This window comes from Alosa sapidissima, chromosome 14 (genome assembly GCF_018492685.1).
Source record: "Alosa sapidissima isolate fAloSap1 chromosome 14, fAloSap1.pri, whole genome shotgun sequence".
Taxonomy (NCBI): Eukaryota; Metazoa; Chordata; class Actinopteri; order Clupeiformes; family Clupeidae; genus Alosa; species Alosa sapidissima.
The window spans coordinates 27,165,047-27,182,805 of NC_055970.1; the positions used below are offsets into that span (position 1 = coordinate 27,165,047).

A 17,759-nucleotide genomic window follows, 5' to 3' on the forward strand; every position below is an offset into this window, starting at 1 on the left:
GCTTGCTCAGGAGCTATAGGGTTACTCCCTTGATGTAGTATGTGATGAGATCAAAGTCCCAATAGATTGCTTAAAATTAGTTGAATAGAAGAACCTGTGTAGGTTTGTATAGGCTGTATTGTAATACGCTATCAATATATTAATATATAATATATTTTAAGTCAATTTGTCAAATAGTTTCCACAAAATTCCCCAGAAGTCACCATTTAAGGGGTTATTTTTCAAAATTTTCATCACAGGGAGCATGCAGGCCCAAAAGTATTTTATCACATGAATGTGATACCTTGACTGGCAAATTATATGAGACAGCAAGGGTGTGTGTGTGTACTGCGTATGGTCGTGGGCCTTTTTAGAAGAAAGTCCAGTATACCTTTTCTGATTTTCATTTGTCATTGTGTCTTGATTGAGATAGAATGATAGTGAAAGAAAGAGTGTAGTGCTGGAGAAGCGGTGTGTGCTCTTCCACATACAGTAACAATGAAATAACTTTTTTTTATCTTGGGTTAGGATTAAATAACAAATAATTGTGTATAGACGAGTGTTTTTATTGAAGCAAAAAAGGAACAAAGTAGGCAGTAACTGTAATAATAGATACTTGATTTGAATTGTAAGCATTGCTACACTTTCTTACTCAGAAAGTTAAGTAACAAAAATGACAGTAATCTGTTACTTTATAATTAGTTACCCCCAACACTGAATTTCGAAAGGTTGCCGCTAGTTGCAGCTCGAAGTCGTGTTGGTATTAAACAATATTGTGAAGGTATTAAAAAAAGGTATTAAAAGGTATTAAATTCAACTTAAGAATTTCTGTATATACCCTGGGGCCCTGTCCACATTAACCCGGGTAAATGTAAATACGCATATGGTTTTAACAATCTCCATGGACATTATCATCTTTGTATTTCAAAAGCTATGCGTCCACACTAGAACACTTTAATGCCATTGAAGTATTAGTTGGTGGTGGTGTTGGGAACACTCAGGGCAGCATTATGACCGTCTAAAACGCATTGTCACTGGCAAATAGTTTAAACAAATTTCGGGGTTTGTCCAGTCCATATTGGGTGTGGTTTAGTTATGAAATGTTATGTAGTGACCAGCGCATGGCATGACAATAGGTTACCATCAAAATAATTGGCTGGAGTTGCTTACAGCTGGAGTTGCTTACATCTCGTGACAGTGCGTCTTCAGCTGTGCTTCATAATTGCCTCTCCGTCATTGCCAATTTGCAAATAATGGTAAATAACTATTCATCATTTGTGAATGAGAGAAGCATGGTGTGTTGTGTACCTGCCTATATCACTGTTGATAATGCGCTCTTAAAATAACATATAGCGATTTTTAGACAATGCGGCAGATCCCTCCTCAGGTTGTTAGTTGCCACACCCCTTGGTGTGTTGTTCAAAAAATAGACGTGCAAAATAACAATTTAAACATTGTGCCGGGAAAATAACCTATTTTCCGCCATGTGCCAGGTCAAAAATAGGGCCCTCAATTTCAAACATTTGATAAACAATGGATTTTCTTGAGTGGAATCAACAAAAATAGCACACAGGGGCGGGTGGTATGCAGGGTTCTATTGGAAACCGTGTAATCCAAGCAATCAAACGTCGGAAGCTGAATGTGCCTACAGTGCTGTGACATCTGATTTTTAAAAAACATTTATTTTTTTGAGCGACACTTAATACTTTACTTAATAAATTAGCCTTAGTGCATGACACAAATGCCCCCAGAAGTGGGTTTGACTATGACTTTGGGGCTAAATTCTCAGAATATTTCTCTGAACGCTATGTATCTCTGGACATTGCATCTGGTTGCTTTGTAATTTTACATCCTATTAAGTCCCCCCCCCCCCCCCCCCCCCCATTCCAAATGAAATGGATTGCATGAAAAGTGAGTTTCTTAGTTACGCCACTGTTTTATGTAATATCTCCTGCTGAGCACATTGAAGGATCTTCATTAAACCTGTCACACTTAATCACCTTCAAGACCAGATGGACTGATTAGGTTTTCAAGATCAAGATCCAACTCACTGTGTGTACAATATATCCATAGCACTTTCAAGGATCTTCATCAAGCTTAAATACACAAAGTATTGTTCAACCTTTTTATTTTTTATTTCCATGGTTAGACTAATGCTTAGACTGTACAATCTGTACAATCTACAAACTGTACAACATTCTTCTGGGCAAGGTACATAGTGAAACTGGCAGTCACTAACAGCTATCCATAATAGGAAGATGTCAACAGATGGCTAATGGTCTCAACTGGCTTTTCCAGAGGAGATGGCTACCTACCTTCGCTATGTGAGACGGCTGGATTTCTTTGAGAAACCAGATTATGAATACCTTCGGACCTTGTTCACAGAATTGTTTGAACGAAAAGGATATGCCTTTGATTACACGTATGACTGGGTCGGCAGACAGATTGTAAGTACTTATCTGTAAATAAATATTGTGTACTTATCTGTAAAAAATGGTGCAACACAGTGTCAACATACCTACTACATTTACTAGCTCATTAAAAAACCAATGAACATGTGCATCATTTTGGACATTTCTGTTCTTTCTAAAAGAAATGAGAATGTTAAAGCAATGGTTCGGAGTGAATTTCACCCTAGGGTCATTTGCACGATGACTGCGAGCCAAACACATCCCCAGAGCTTTTTTCCCTTGGTCGAGTTCGCGCTATCAGTCTATGTATCAGCCCAATGGCTTAGCGTGAGCACTTTTGGAACCAAAAGCTTCTGCGGGTGTGTTTGGCTCGCGGTCATCGTGACCTTAATGACCTTAGGGTGAAATTTACTCCGAACCATTTAATACATACAGTTGTATGAAAGTTGGTCAGTTCTATGAAAAAATTGGTCCAAGTAAATACTCGTAAATACAACCCTTGCAGCAAACAGATTTAAAAATGAAATATATTTTTATGCATTGTTACTTTTCATTCAAAGCATTTAGAAATAGTAAACTCTGTGGTTATAATATGTGCAAAAACATTGAACACCCTTTTTGAACTGAATATGGACTTGTTAGGCAATTTTTAACTTGTGTACTACTGCATGTCTGGCGGGCAGAAAGCTCAGCTAAGTCCTTCATAGGACTCAAAAGACCTACATCAAGATTTAGCTAACACAGATGTGGTGGCACACTATTCCACTGTGCAGTGTTGCCTGCACAAACAGGATCTACTAATTAGGTAAGGCAAGTTTGTTTGTAAAGCACAGTTAATTTAATCAAAATGCTTTACAAATGAGCAGATAAAAGAAAAGATTAAAAAGTTAAAGGGCAGTATGAAAGAAATACAACATTAAAAAGAAAGTTTGAAAAAATAAGCTATGTGAATAAAAATGAGTCTATTTGGCCAGTTAACAAAACACAACAATCAAAGGGAAGCTATGCAAAGTAAATTAGTGGCCGAGATTTTTTTTTATAAAGATGAAATAAATCACTTCAAATTATATCAACACACACGTATATGTATATGTATGTATGTATGTATGTGTGTGTATATATATGTATATATATATATATATGTATATATATATATATATATATATATATATATATATATATATATATATATATATATATATATATATATATATATATAATAAGAAAAAATCCTTATTATGGGCCCGAGCACTGGAGGAAGGTACAAAGGCCTATTGTTTTTGTAAGGATTATTATTGTTGTTTAGTAGTTTATTTTCTCGTAGATTTTTTGCGGTGGTTCCCATGGGCAAAAACTCATGAAATTTAACACACACATCAATTGTCACCTTAAGAACTTAGGGATAAAACCTTGGCCCCGGGTGTGGCCCAGGAACATCCCCTCCCATCCCCACTCCTCTGTAGGTAGGCTGAAATCAATGGTTTCTATAGAAGAAAACTTATGACATTTGGCACACATATTATCCTTAATAGTCTCTACTCAGGGACAGAGGTTTGGGCCCAGATGTGGCCCAGGGGTTCCATAGCGCCCTTTTATGTCACCTTATGAGCCTAAGGTGATCACACAACCCCTCCTTGCTGCTTTGTCGCTTACATGCTGCTGTCGCCTCCATGCTGCCTTTTGTTTTGAGGACGCATGTGGCGATGCGATTGCTACTGTACATTGCGACGCATGCGGCGATTGCTACATTGTTTTTTTTTTTTTTCTGCTACATATTAAGGCCTGTTTACAGTGTGTTTTAGCCGGGTTTTCGCCTGGAAAACTCTGTAGAAATCTGGAACCCTATTGAACAAAGTTAAACTGAGAGAGTTCACAGACACCAGAATGAATGAGTTCACAGTAACATTCATCAGGCAGTAATACAGTATGTTCCGTTCACGTTCGCCCAAAATATGAACGAGTTCATGAACTATCGTTCAATGAACGCGTTCAGGCATAACACTGACTATATAAGCATATGTCATGCTATTACATGAAACAGCTTGATCTGTGGTGGTAGTAGTACTATATTTTACCCTGCAGAAAACATCCATTCACATGTACAATGCCATCAATCAGGGAGTAATTACCCAATTGCAGGGAGTGAAAATGTGCGTGTGAGGGTGTTTCAGTGTTTGTGTGTGTAGGAGAAAAATAGTTTACATGTTGCGGGAAGGATCAGGTGGATTGGGGAAAAGCAGGGCTACCTTTTCATAAGCATTCAGTGTTTATTTTACCCTTTACCCAACAGAGGTGAAGGCGGTAATGGTCAAATAGGGATATGAACTGAAGAACTACAAAGTCACCTGAGGTACATGTAGGGACAGATTTTACTACTATAGCTATGGTATATTAGGCCTAGTAATTACAGTACTAGTTTACTGATATTGGTTTATATGTTACTGTTTTTCTGTTCAGTGGATGAAATGATGGAAAAAAGAGAAAATCTGTTCAAATGTTCAACAATCCAGTAGTAACTGAAAGTTGCGTAATGGCAGATGGCTGCAGGATAATGGACTCCACATCTTTCGGATATTAGACAATAATGCTCCGCTTTCCATTGTGGCCGCATTACCACCTCGAATGGACATGCCATGTTCATTATCCCTTATTTAATGATCGTTGTCTTCTACCACTTCTTGTGGTGTCATACTAGCAAAATACAATCCATGCTTCTTTCAGTAGGTGTTACATGAGGCTAGACACCCTAAACATATTGATACCAGAAATCATGTGCGAGGAGGTGAATGAAAATGTACATGAAAATGTGACCTGTAATGTCTGCCAAAGACGTGTAAATTCTGAATTTTAAGGGTGGCCTAACTTTTGCACGATACAGTTGCTGTAAATAATTTTTATCCATTTTAAACCGATGAATTAAAAGTGACAAAGTGACATAGCATTCATTTTTTGATTGTTTAATATCTGTTTTCTGTGGGGGTTCTATTTGCTTCTTTTGTCTTCAAAACAAAGGAGTTGCCAAACCTTTGCATAATTTGCATTATTGTATGAATGTTGTATGTTTTTTCGTCAATGTGCACACAACATAACTTTGTCAGCTGTATCAGTTGATGTGTTCACCTGTGTTAGTGCTAACATCTCCAGTTTATCCCTCAAATATTAGTAATTACAGTTACTTAGAGATCTATTTATCAGACCATTGCACCATTTGTAGAAAACTGGTAATACATTTTTTCACCTTCTCCTAGCCAACACCTGTCGGATCTGTCAATGTGGAATCAGGTGCATCAGCCATAACAAGAGAAAGCCACACTTACAGAGATCGGCCATCTCAACAGCAGGCTTTTAGGAATCAGGTTAGTACCTCAGGTCTGTGTAGATGCCCAGGGGCCTCATTAGAGAAACTTCCTAACTCTGAAATCCTATCTTATCTACTTTTAGGATTTTTGGTGTTACAGAAGCATGTTTCCTAAATGCATTTAGGACAAAAACCTATCTTAACTTAAGATAGGAATTTGGCCATTACAGAACCATTCTAACTCAAGAATTTACTAATTTAGGATGCCACAGACCTGTCCTAAATTCAAAATAACTGCCAAAACTGACTGCAACAGTCTTGTTGGGTTGCTGCCTAGCCTGTGACAAGATGAGGAAGATGACTGTTAAGGACACCATAAATCATATTTCACTAAATAGGTTAATTAAGTGAAAACTTGGACAAGCAATATACAATGTATAAGCTATGTGTTTTAAAACATGACATGTTTTTACATACATTGTATAGCCTAACATTTATAACAAATAAATATTAATCATTACAACAACAACAACAACAAAAGTTCAATCCATGTTCTCATCCAAGTTTGCCGACATATTTGCACATATGCCTCTGCACTCTGTGCAAGCTAGGGAGCAATCGAGGCCTTGATGATGGCAATTGCAGTGGATTGTGCTGCAACCAGACTTGCAGTTGCAGCGCAAAAGCTCGATCAAAGATTCAGGTGCAGGGTCCTGATCAGTATGATCAGGAATGAGGCATGAGTCCTGGATCCTCCATCCCCATTCCTCTGGTGGTAGGAAGTTTCTCATCCATTCTTGAACTTGATGGTACATTCTGAAGCTATGAAACATAGCAGGTGAAGATGTTGTTGGGAAGTTGTGAGGGTGGATAGCTGTTTTGCTGTCAGTCACCTTACTATACTTACTTACTATAAAAACATTTCAGTCTGAGGTCATTGAGAGAATCTGCTTCTTTGCCTTTGTAGATCTGAAACGTTTTTATACGGTTTTTTTTATATGTTTTCCCAACAACAACTTCCTACCACCACTACTTTCAGTAGCAATGAATTACTGCTGTTGCCCAAGCTCCATTTTAATGGGCATTTTTGTTGATCAATTGTTATATTGTAGTTGTAGTATTACTGCGTTTTTCTCCCCTCTGCATTGGTCAGCATTATTACTTGATCTTCCACTACCCTATAATCTTTTTACCATTGCAGACATCTGCTACAGATCGCAGGGGAGCCTGGGAGGTGCAGCCCAACCGCCAGACAAACTCTTCTTATCTGACTTCGTACATGGCAGACAGGCATGGAGGATCAGTGCAGGTACCCTTCTATTCTTTGTTCTGGGTAGGAACGCACCACAAAATGAAAGAAAAGGTTTCACAGCATGACTGTATTAGACATTATTATACATTGCTGACTGTATCGCCAAAAGACATCAGTTAGCGTGTTAGCAACCTTCTAGCATTGCCGTAAGACTCTGAGTGGTGCATTTTACATATCTAGCTTACTAAAACTCACATACTGCCACTTTAACCCTTTAGGTGCCAAGGTTAAAAAAACAACAACATAGGGTGTTTTCCAGTCGGGACTTATTTTCCAATAATGACCAGTGTATACATTATTCCTTACTTAATTACTATTAAATATACTATTGTTAAATCCTAGTATCATTAATTAGCGAAATTTTTGAGCGCACACACAGATGAAGTTGATCGAGCGCGACAGATATCTCCTGAGCGAGAGACAATTTATGTGAGCACGTACAGTGAAACTGAAAGAAAAGGGGCTGATGTTGCACATATTGATATTAGCAAACAGGCAAAGACATTTGTGGAGCACAACATAGATTCCTGTTTGCTCAACTACAAGTTTTTTTGTGCTCGAGTTTCATTTTTCCTCAAAATATAATTTGTGTGCTCGCTCAAAATATTTTTCTGCGCTCAAATTGTGCTACTGCTTGCTCATAAAAGTGGAACAAATGTAACTCCATAGAAAACTGCATGTAAAGGTTTGACATTAAAGGAACATGCCACCCAATGTCAGTAGTAATATATGTTCTTACCTTAACTTTCACGAGTTGAGTCATACCTCTCCCGTGTTGGTACGTGCACTCAAACGCTCTGGTGCGTGGCGCGAATGTGTTAGCATGTTGCTATGCTAGCGGGCTCAGACGTAGCCATAGAGGGAGGAAGATGGCAGTAATCAAAAACATCCACGTTTTCCCTACTTAAATACAGTTGCACGAGTAGTTGATAAAAATGTGTAAGGTCACACAACATGAAACGTGGCGATTTTCCAAGCGAATAAACAGGAGAACTACAATGTGTGGCGCAATAGCACTTGGAAGGACTTCGACCTAGCGTAGTAATATTAATTAACACCTAATTGTAGATCCCAGCCATGCTTTCCACCGTTTGCAGCAAAGCGGAATTCTATGAAACATGAAATCACTATAATACTTCTGCTTGTTATCACAACCCTTCACAATGCATGTTATAACCATGATTGTTCACAATCTACTTTACCACTACCTGCTACTTCAGGGCAGGTTGTCTTTATTTACGGAAATGACTGTGTGTGTGCCTCAGAGGGGGAGGGGGAGGCTGAGGGGTCGGCTGAACTCTGTGGTGTATAGGATCTACAATTAGGTGTTAATTAATATTACTACGCTAGGTCGAAGTACCCCCAAGTGCTATTGCGCCACACATTGCAGTTCTCCTGTTTATTCGCTTGTAAAATCGAATAAACGTTTCATGCATTTTTATCAACTACTCGTGCAACTGTATTAAAGTAGGGAAAACGTGCATGTTTTTGATTACTGCTATCTTCCTCCCTCTATGGCTACGTCTGAGCCCGCTAGCATAGCAACATGCTAACACATTCGCGCTGCGCACCAGAGTGTTTAAGTGCACGTACCGACACAGGAGAGGTATGACTCAACTTGTGAAAGTTAAGGTAAGAACATGCAGTATATTACTACTGACATTGGGTGGCATGTTCCTTTAAGATTTGAAAATCTATGTTTTATAATTGTTATAAAAATGCTTCTGGGTGATTATGCTTTTGTAATTCTATGTAAAATTATCCAAATAAAGAAAAATACTTAACAGAAATGGAATTGGGAATTTTTTGGCTTTAAATAATAGAAAATGTGCATTCATTTCAGGTGGTCAGTTCAACCAATGGTGAACTGAATGTAGATGACCCACTGGCAGCTCATTCCAATGGCCCAATCACTGCACATGCTGAAGTGGAAGTGGCTGATGAAGCTAAGTATGTTGAATAAAGTTATCACATTTTGGTTATATTATATTCCATCCACCATTGACATGTACTAGCACACATACAAACACACACACACACACACTCACACACATTAAGCAGCACAATAACAATGTAGTCTAGCAAATTACATTGTTTTACAATACAATATATATATATATATTGGGGCTGTCAGCGTTAACGCATTAATCGCGATGTGATTAAGGACCAAGAATAACATGTCATTTTGTTTTGACCCTTTGATGCAACATTTTTTGTCCTTAAACTGCCACAGACACTTCCTAATAGGCTTCTGCCCAGTCCTCCTGTAGTCATGGAGATAATAAACACCAACGCAGTTTTGAACTCCCGGTCGGCGGAATGTCGCTTTTAAGTGCTGCGGACACCTGCGCAGACATTATTGCGGCGCACTCCACTTTCGACATTCAACGACATTAGATTCCATTGTCCTCATGGAAAATTACGATTCAGTTCTATTTTGTCGGCACCGCTCCTTAAAATCCATTGTTCATCCTGTTAAAAGGGCTGTTCACACCAAGAACGATAACTATGACGATAACTATAAAAAAAAAAAATGTTCTCTTTATATGAATGACAACGTTCACACATATCACTATAACAATGACATGAAGAACGATATCGTTGGGGATCACTTTCAGAGCGATTTTGACAACGATAAAAAGCTAACCGCCAATCAGAACCAATCACATTTTAGCCTTCACATACATCAACACAAAGATAGACTTTCCTCGGACTTTCCTTATCGTTGGTCAGTGTGGACGCTTTTAGCGTTATAGTTATAGTTATCGTTCCTGGTGTGAACGGCCCTAAAAACTTTGCTACGCTAATCTCAATGTCTTATTCTAACAGAATTTGGAAGTTTAAACTAGCCAACCTGTGACATCCCTAGGCATCTCTCCTCACTGGGCTCACATCACCTTTTAGATGTGTTTGAATGTGCCGCTATTGTTAATGTAATTAGTGTCTACACAGACCCGGTTGGGTGTTGCACTTGTTGTAAATCTGCACATTACGATAAAGAAGGAAGACATTACAAAGACGGTCGGCTGAGAAAAAAAGTATTGGCACCCCTTTAGAAATGTTGGTTTTTAAGCAAAATACACACACTTTTGGAGTTTTGTTTTGAGAAAACAAACAAACCAGGACCATTTCAATAGCCACTGAACAACAATTGGTTTCCCCAAATTCAACACGAAATATCACCAAAATGCTGCAGGAAGTGAATACTGTCAAACTGACACGGTCAAAAGTCTTGCCACCCTTCACAATAAGTCGCTTTTGCACTGATAAAAGCACACTTTTCATTGTTAAAATCCAGTGCTAAGGTTATGGGTAGTCAGATGTCAGCTGTGGTAGCATTCCTGAGAAATATCAGTCCATTTCTAATAGACAATAACTCAAGTTTACTGTCAAGCCCTGACTCAGGCCAACCATCTACAGGGAGAATCATGATCATAAAACATTTCATTTTGAGTTTAAAAAAAGAGATAAACATAAAAATGCTGCAAGGGTACAAGACTGTATATTATTGTCAGAGTGAAGAAACAACAACCCAGTAGCCTATTATGTTCTCTGACAAATAGGCTACAGTTACAGACCCGGGGCCTCAAAAATGTTGTACACAAATGCGTACACCATCTTTCGCGCTCACGGTCGGTTGTATAAAGAGTAAATGAGCGTGAGTGTGCGTTCCTCACAGGTTTTTCCACGCCAAATATATGTGAAGCGTACGCACATTTCCAGTGTGTATTGTCAGTTGGCGACGCTTAGAGGCAATGCAGCACAACAACATTAGTTGACCACGAGTCTAGGCCTTTATTTGCACAGCATATTGTGAAATGTGGGTTATTAAAAAGGATAACACTTTGAAGTAGGCCTATGTTTCTAGATAAATGGGCGTACTACTAAGCTATGCAACAGCGTACATCTATAATGACAACTGTAGTCTTACAAGATATCAAGAACTAAAAGGGAATGTGAAACCTATTTAGAGACAGCGCCTATATTTAGATTTTTGATGACTGTCTTATCAAACATTTCAGATTTTGAGGAGCTTTCCTCAAAACCTGTGATAAATAGGGTCGACTTCACGCATTTGCCCATGCCATGAACATTTGCCAGGCGTTTTCTCTTCATATCTCTGATAGTTTTCATTAAAAAAAATACATATGGAACAGGTTAATTCAAGGGAATAGCTATAGCCTGACTAATAAGTGCGAATTGAAGCTATTTTCCTTAGTGTGATTGACTGCATAGGCTACTTTGACTTTCCTCGAGTAAGCATTCGTATTATTGTTGTCACGCTTGTGTGCAAATTATAAGAATATGATGAATCGTAATGTTGTAGCAAGGTGGCCTGGATCAACGTCATGCCATAGCTGGTCAGCTTATAGGCACACTATGCAGGTTTTTTAGCTTAATATGCAAGTTTTTTAGCTTCATTTACCTTCATTTAACAGCTTCAGTGTCATTGGAATGGTTATATGACTTTTTTCGGGTTGAATGGTGGCTGTCTCTCCTCCCCCTAGCGCCTGTGAGCGGAAAAACCACCCTTGCAACTGTGGGCTGCTCTGATACTCTGATGTTTTTTCTCTTAAAAAAAAAAAAAAACATTGTCTGAATGGCAGCATATGTTGCTCAAAAGCTTTATACATTATTCAGCATTAAATGTGCCTTTCTAGATGTGCAACCTGCCCATGCAATAGGTACTAATGTACCTTCATACCATGATAGATGTTCTCTTTTCAGCCCTCTACACTTTAGCCCGGAGGATGCGGTGTCTAAGATTTCCAAAAATAATTCAACATTTTGATTGGTGTAACCACAGGACAATTTCCCTCTTGGTTTTAGTCCATCTTAAATTAGCTCAGACCAGATCATAGTGCTAATTAACCTAATTAGTTGTTAAATGTTCCTCCTTGGGTTCTCTTTAGAATTACACAACTTATACAGGCTTTTTTGTCCGTGTCCCAACTTTTTTGAGATGTGTTGGTGACATAAAAGTCTAATCAGCTTATATTTTCCATGAAATAGTCAAATCAACATGTCAACATTTCAACATGTTGTCTATGTCCTTTGCTAAAGGAAGGCTTAGCAACAGTGGAAACTACCCAACCTTATCTTTGTCCGTCACAAGAAAGTAGTACAACAAACTAGACATATGAATGGCAAAGGGGGTATAAGAAGCATAATAGCCTTGTTATACAACAATAGTCTTGTTGTATGGAATTAATCGATGAGGCAAAGCACTTTCCTCTGCCGCAACGGTCCCTATCTCTTGCATAACTATCAGCTGTCAATTGTCAACAGCTAAATAGCTATAGCCTGACTAATAAGTGCGAATTGAAGCTATTTTCCTTAGTGTGATTGACTGCATAGGCAACACAGCTAACGGTCACTGTACCCTCTCGATCACATCAGTCTGTCTGTATTTCTCTTTTTCTCTCTCTTTCTGTCACACACACATAGGGATCTGATTGGTATGGCTTTGCGCTCTAAAGTCTTTGTTTTACATGATTTACAGCTGGCGCAACAGCCATTAACTTATAATTAATACAAGTAGTCTCCCATAACAGTTTTTTTCTCTTAGCAGTGTTTTCTTCAGTAAATCATTTAGATTTTTTCCTGTTGAATGCTAGAAGCTTTACCTTATGTACTGTGAAAAGGGTCTTCAAACTTGTAAAAGATATGGGGTTATAGCAATGACCTGTCTAGGGATGTAACAGGTAACGGTAAACCACGATACATTTTTGACCAGTTCAGAGCTGAAAATGCAAATGTATTTGACAGAGGACAGATGTAGGTTGCTAGTGACTATAAGCTTTCAGTGTGGCATGATCTCTTTGTAAATTTCGTTTAATTAAAAAGTGTTTAAATTGTCTTGGCTCTCCCTTATGGTAAGCTAGTTGTGAGCAACAGGCATGCATAAGATAGGCCTATAGCTTCAATCAAAGGAGTTGCAGCTTTATTTAATGACCAACAATTCACTAACTTTACCCCAGTCGCCACCCCATCTAACTTCTATTAGTTATGCATATGCGTTTTCTCTCCCTCTCCACTAACATACACCGAGTAAAAAAAGGGAGCCTTATGCTATTAAAGCAGCCACACCACTTTTCTGACGACACTATGCTATTCTGAAGACACTACGCTATTCTGTTGACTCAGGTTTGTTTCTATTGTGCATGCAGGACTGGCCAATTATCTGCTCTGTCCATCCATGGTGGTAGGCTTAGAATAATTTTCAGCACATTTGAAAAATAGCGTGATAATACCAATAACCATGATAATTTTGGTCACCATAATCGTCATGTTAAATTATCATACCGTTACATATCTAGACCTGTCGTTGTGGTTATTGTTGCAGTCCCCTTATTTTTCTTATCTTGACTTTGGATCTTGACTTCATCTTGACTATCTAGACTAAACTTTTAATATTTTAACTCCTTACCTGTGTTGTACTGCTAGTTCAGTTGTGACAAGACAACAGAAGAACAGCAATGGGTCTCTTTTTTCCATTCAATATAAGTTGATATAATATTCCTAACAGCAATATAAGAAGGAAGGTTGTTTTTAATTCTAAGAGAACGAATGTCATATGAGCTACATTTACAAAGCGTATTGCTCATGGATCAAAATCTCTGTTTGTTGTTTTTATTTGTTCATGTCCCTGTGTAAATGCTGTAAACATGTGCACCTTTACTTTTTATGTCCATCCCTCCCTTACACCCTGTATTTCTCACCACCACTCTGCTTTTCCTGTACATACTACTGGTTTAAGAGTTTGCCTTGTCTCCTCTCGTATAATAATCTTTCTGTCTTCTCTCTCTTTCATACTCCTCTTCATACTCCTCTCTGTAGCTGTGTGAAAATGCTCAACCTGTGGTGAGTCCCTCTCTCCAGTCTGAACCAATACAGAAGGAAGAGCAGATATGATGTCGCAGTTGGAGTGTGTCTTGGTTAGGGGTGTAGAAACAGTTTATGGACTAGGCTTAAGGGTTAAAGCACAGAAAATAAATAATGACTACTGAATCTAAATTAAATTAAATTAAATGTCATACAAATACTTTGGTAAAATGTGTAATATTCTTGCTAAGGTCTCTACAGGGCTGTCTTCGAATGGTTGGAGTCACTGGCATAGTCCCTGACAAACTTAATTGCAGTCTTTAACCCTCTGGATGGGGTTGGGTGGGGGAAGATTCAGACACTTTATTCTAACATGATTCTAAATAGATTCTAACATGCTCTGATATTTTTGCAAATTTAAAGGTAGTCGGCAGTTTTAAAGAAAAAAATCCTTGAGGGTAATAGAATGTGGAGGTGACTGCCATCATTTTCTATGCGGCAGATTAGCATTTTTGCACATTCCGGTTCTTAAAGAAAATATCTTTTTTTAAAAATGCTGTAGTCTGCTTAATTTTTGCTTTGGTGTTTTGGTCACAACTTTATTTTACGAGACAAGACAAAAGACAGTATGATAAATACATTTCTGCTTACCAAAACCAATGCCTAGGTTTTCTACGACTCCTGTGTAAATTGGCTGCTCCAATCTGAGTGTGAGTTCTTACATCTTTAAAGAGTGTCCGCTCAATCATACCTTTTTTGTTTTTTAAAGTACACTTGATCTAGTGACTGGCATGTTTATTCATGTATACATCACGAGCAAGGCAAGTGGAGGAAAGTGAACTGCTAGAATAATTGTGTTATTGTGTGTGTATAGAGAGTGATGTTTTGGATATTTTGGAAGACACTTCCATCAGTCACTGTTGTCTTCATAGTGGGACAAACTGATCTAACCTCTTTAGTGGGGCCTGTATGTGGTGACATACAGTATAAGCTTACTTTGAATGCATTACAGTAATTCCATGTCAAATCAGACAAAATCCAGGAAAATGGTTGCAGTACCGACACCGAAGTTTGTCTACACAATGTTTAGGTTCCATAACTAAAACCTGTAAAATATGTTTGTTCAATTCTATTGTTTTCATAGTCTTTTTGCCCTTGATTGTTTACACTCTCTAAAAGGCCTTATCTTGGAGGCCATGTTTGGACATTCATATCTTAAAAACTATTATTCCTAGCCTGACCAAACTTTGTAGAATGGAAGACAATATGATTCAATCATTAAAAGTTTTTACCACAGTCTCATTGTTTATTTAGAAGTCCCTAGTTGCAGAAAAAAACATGCAAAAAATGTGATATTGAGGGTCTCAAAACTCCTTTATTGCGACACACCTGCCATCAGTCAGTATTTTCTCTAGAAATATAATCCTTTGTTAATTCTGTCCTAAAATGAGAAGTCTCCAAAACAAAAGACCATGACAATAATAAGGGTAAAACAAGGCGTGTCTGTATTTTTGTGTCATATTCATGCAACTGAAATGGGATGTGGGGTAGCTAGTAGGACCATAAAAATCTATGTGGAAATAGCTAAGCATATGGACATTTAGTGTGTCAAGTACCAATATTGTACCAAGTCCCATTCACAGAATAAAGGCTACATGCCTTTACAGGTGTTTTGGGAGCATAACACCATTATAAAAGGAGCAAAATGCTATGCTGTGTTTCACCTGAGGGGGCGCTAAAATCTGTTATTTATTGTAAATGTTTATTTTGGTATTCCCAAAACACCTGTAACTACATGCATTTATTATGTGAATGGGACTTGGTATACTATTCCCCATAGTTTAGTGCAAATAAATACCGGTAAAAAAAGACATTACATGAAAGTATGTAAAATTATTTAACAGTTAGTTAAATTGTAAGTAATAACTTAAATCGTTCCTGAGTGGTCTGGATTACTTTCTGGATTGCAAAAATCATAGTCATAATATACCATAGTATGTCGCTAACTCCAAAGGGTTAAGTTCCCTCTCAGTAAAGCTGATGAAAGTGTTACGGGTTGTCTGTAGCCACAATATTAATTATGCTTTTCTACCAAGGTCATGAGTTAAGTCTAGATCTCATAAATCAACAGCTTTTACAAACCTCATCATTTTTGTATTGTGTGTGTGTGGTTTTGAGCTATTAGTTTGTTTATTCTATGTGCATTCCTTTTTTCTCCATTAGTCTGTCTTCACAATTTTTCCCAGTGTCATAAAAGTATTTATGGAAAAGTTGTGTTTGAGATTCAGGGTTAACTGGAAATGTCCGTAATGATTGTGTTATATGTATTTCCATAGGTGCTGCTGCTTCTTCAAGAAGAAACGGAAAAAGAACACACTTCGACATAAATAAGCTACTGAGTCGAATAATGGGAAAATGAACTTGAAAATCCCGCATAGGAAGATTGATTGCTTCCACTTGGAAACCCTGTGTTTGAGAGTAAGACATGCATTGTATTTGTCCCAGTGAATTAATTTATTTTCAGTTGTGCTTTTGTATGTTTATAGGCTCCATTGGTGGTAGGTTGGACACAGCCATGGTTAATATGGTAGTGTCATTTGCTGTACCTTACCAATGAATATATTCATGAGCTCTCTCCCTCCATATAGATATATGAATGGAAATGGAATGACCTATTTTGAATATATTTATTTGGGGGGGGCGGGGGGCAGCTTGCACTTGTTATTCAAACACAGTCGGGTAGATGTACATGTCACTACTTTGTAAAAAGTGACTTGGCCTGTCGGCAGAAAAGGTATGTTATGCCTACTCATTTTATGTTGAATTTACTGAACCTTGGTCTGATAATGTAATCAGTGCATGTCACTGCCCTCTAATTGTAATTTGTAGGGCCCACAACTGAATGATATCATTCAGTCACAGGCACAGTTCAATATATATTCATGGAACTCTCAATGACATTAAAAGGAATAAAACGTTTAGTGCTCAGGAAACAGAGGCCACATGCTAGTAAGGTGTCATCAAACAAACATATTCTGCGCCAATCAAAAAATAGCCTTGACAGCTAGCCTATAATTTAGTTATGTAGCAGGGATTTATGTAGGTCACATATGCAAAGTACAAGGGTGGACCAGGTCAGGCGTAGTGTTTCTATCCGGAAATGGCCGCTTTTGATACTGGCACATTGACGAAAGTTGGGTACTGGCAATACTAAAATGCTATGTCTGCAGTTTTGACACCAGAATACCTTATCAATCTCTCTAATATCTGGTCATACTTTAGTTGGATAGTCTGCCGACAGACTATATACAGATGCTTGGATTATCAATAAGCTATCTGTTGTTACTCTTTAAACTACAATTTATGGTTAAGGATAGGGGTTGGATTTGGTTATGGGGATGTTCCGTAATTGTTCAACAAAAGTTTTACATACTGAATTTGAATTGAATTGAACAGATTATCTGTTAGGTCTCTGTGGGCAGACTATCCACATAATATCTTATCTCCTCCCATGTTCTCACTTGAAAAAAGCACAGCTTGCCCTTCTGCACTTTCTTGACAGGCAGGTATGGGGGCATATTTGTCTCATAAAAATGTGTAAATGCATATACCACAACCTACACATATTCAAATATTGATTTATACTATTTTTTTGCTATCCACAATTATTATATGGCTCTTCAGAAAGTTCCATTAATGTTTCCTTTCTCCAGTTCATCCAGCCGTTCTCTGAGTCTGGCGATACCACTTTTAGCTCCAGCCTAGCATACAGTAGATTGTGAATTAGCCATTAGCATCTCGCCTGCTAGCATTATGTTTAAAAGTGACTAAAATTTCTGGTAATTTTTCTATTTAAAACTTGTCTCCTCAAGTTAGAAAGTGTAATAAGACCAACGGAAAATGAAACGTGGCGATTTTCTAAGCTGATTTGACA

General features: G+C 38.0%; 1 protein-coding gene across 7 annotated transcripts in view; it reads left to right on the forward strand.

Annotated features, from left to right (window-relative positions):
* csnk1g1 (casein kinase 1, gamma 1) overlaps positions 1-16,823 on the forward strand; it is a 67,565-nt gene extending 50,742 nt beyond the window's left edge. For 5 of the 7 annotated variants that reach the window (XM_042062011.1, XM_042062010.1, XM_042062009.1 and 2 more), the window contains 6 exons: positions 2,278-2,426; positions 5,639-5,746; positions 6,890-6,997; positions 8,844-8,950; positions 13,841-13,864; positions 16,162-16,823. In XM_042062011.1, the coding sequence (XP_041917945.1) occupies positions 2,278-2,426; positions 5,639-5,746; positions 6,890-6,997; positions 8,844-8,950; positions 13,841-13,864; positions 16,162-16,216 (551 nt within the window). In that variant the 3' untranslated portion in view covers positions 16,217-16,823. The remainder of the gene's footprint in view (positions 1-2,277; positions 2,427-5,638; positions 5,747-6,889; positions 6,998-8,843; positions 8,951-13,840; positions 13,865-16,161) is intronic. The other 2 variants (XM_042062013.1, XM_042062015.1) reach the window with 1 other exon arrangement.
* Positions 16,824-17,759: the final 936 nt, after the last annotated feature.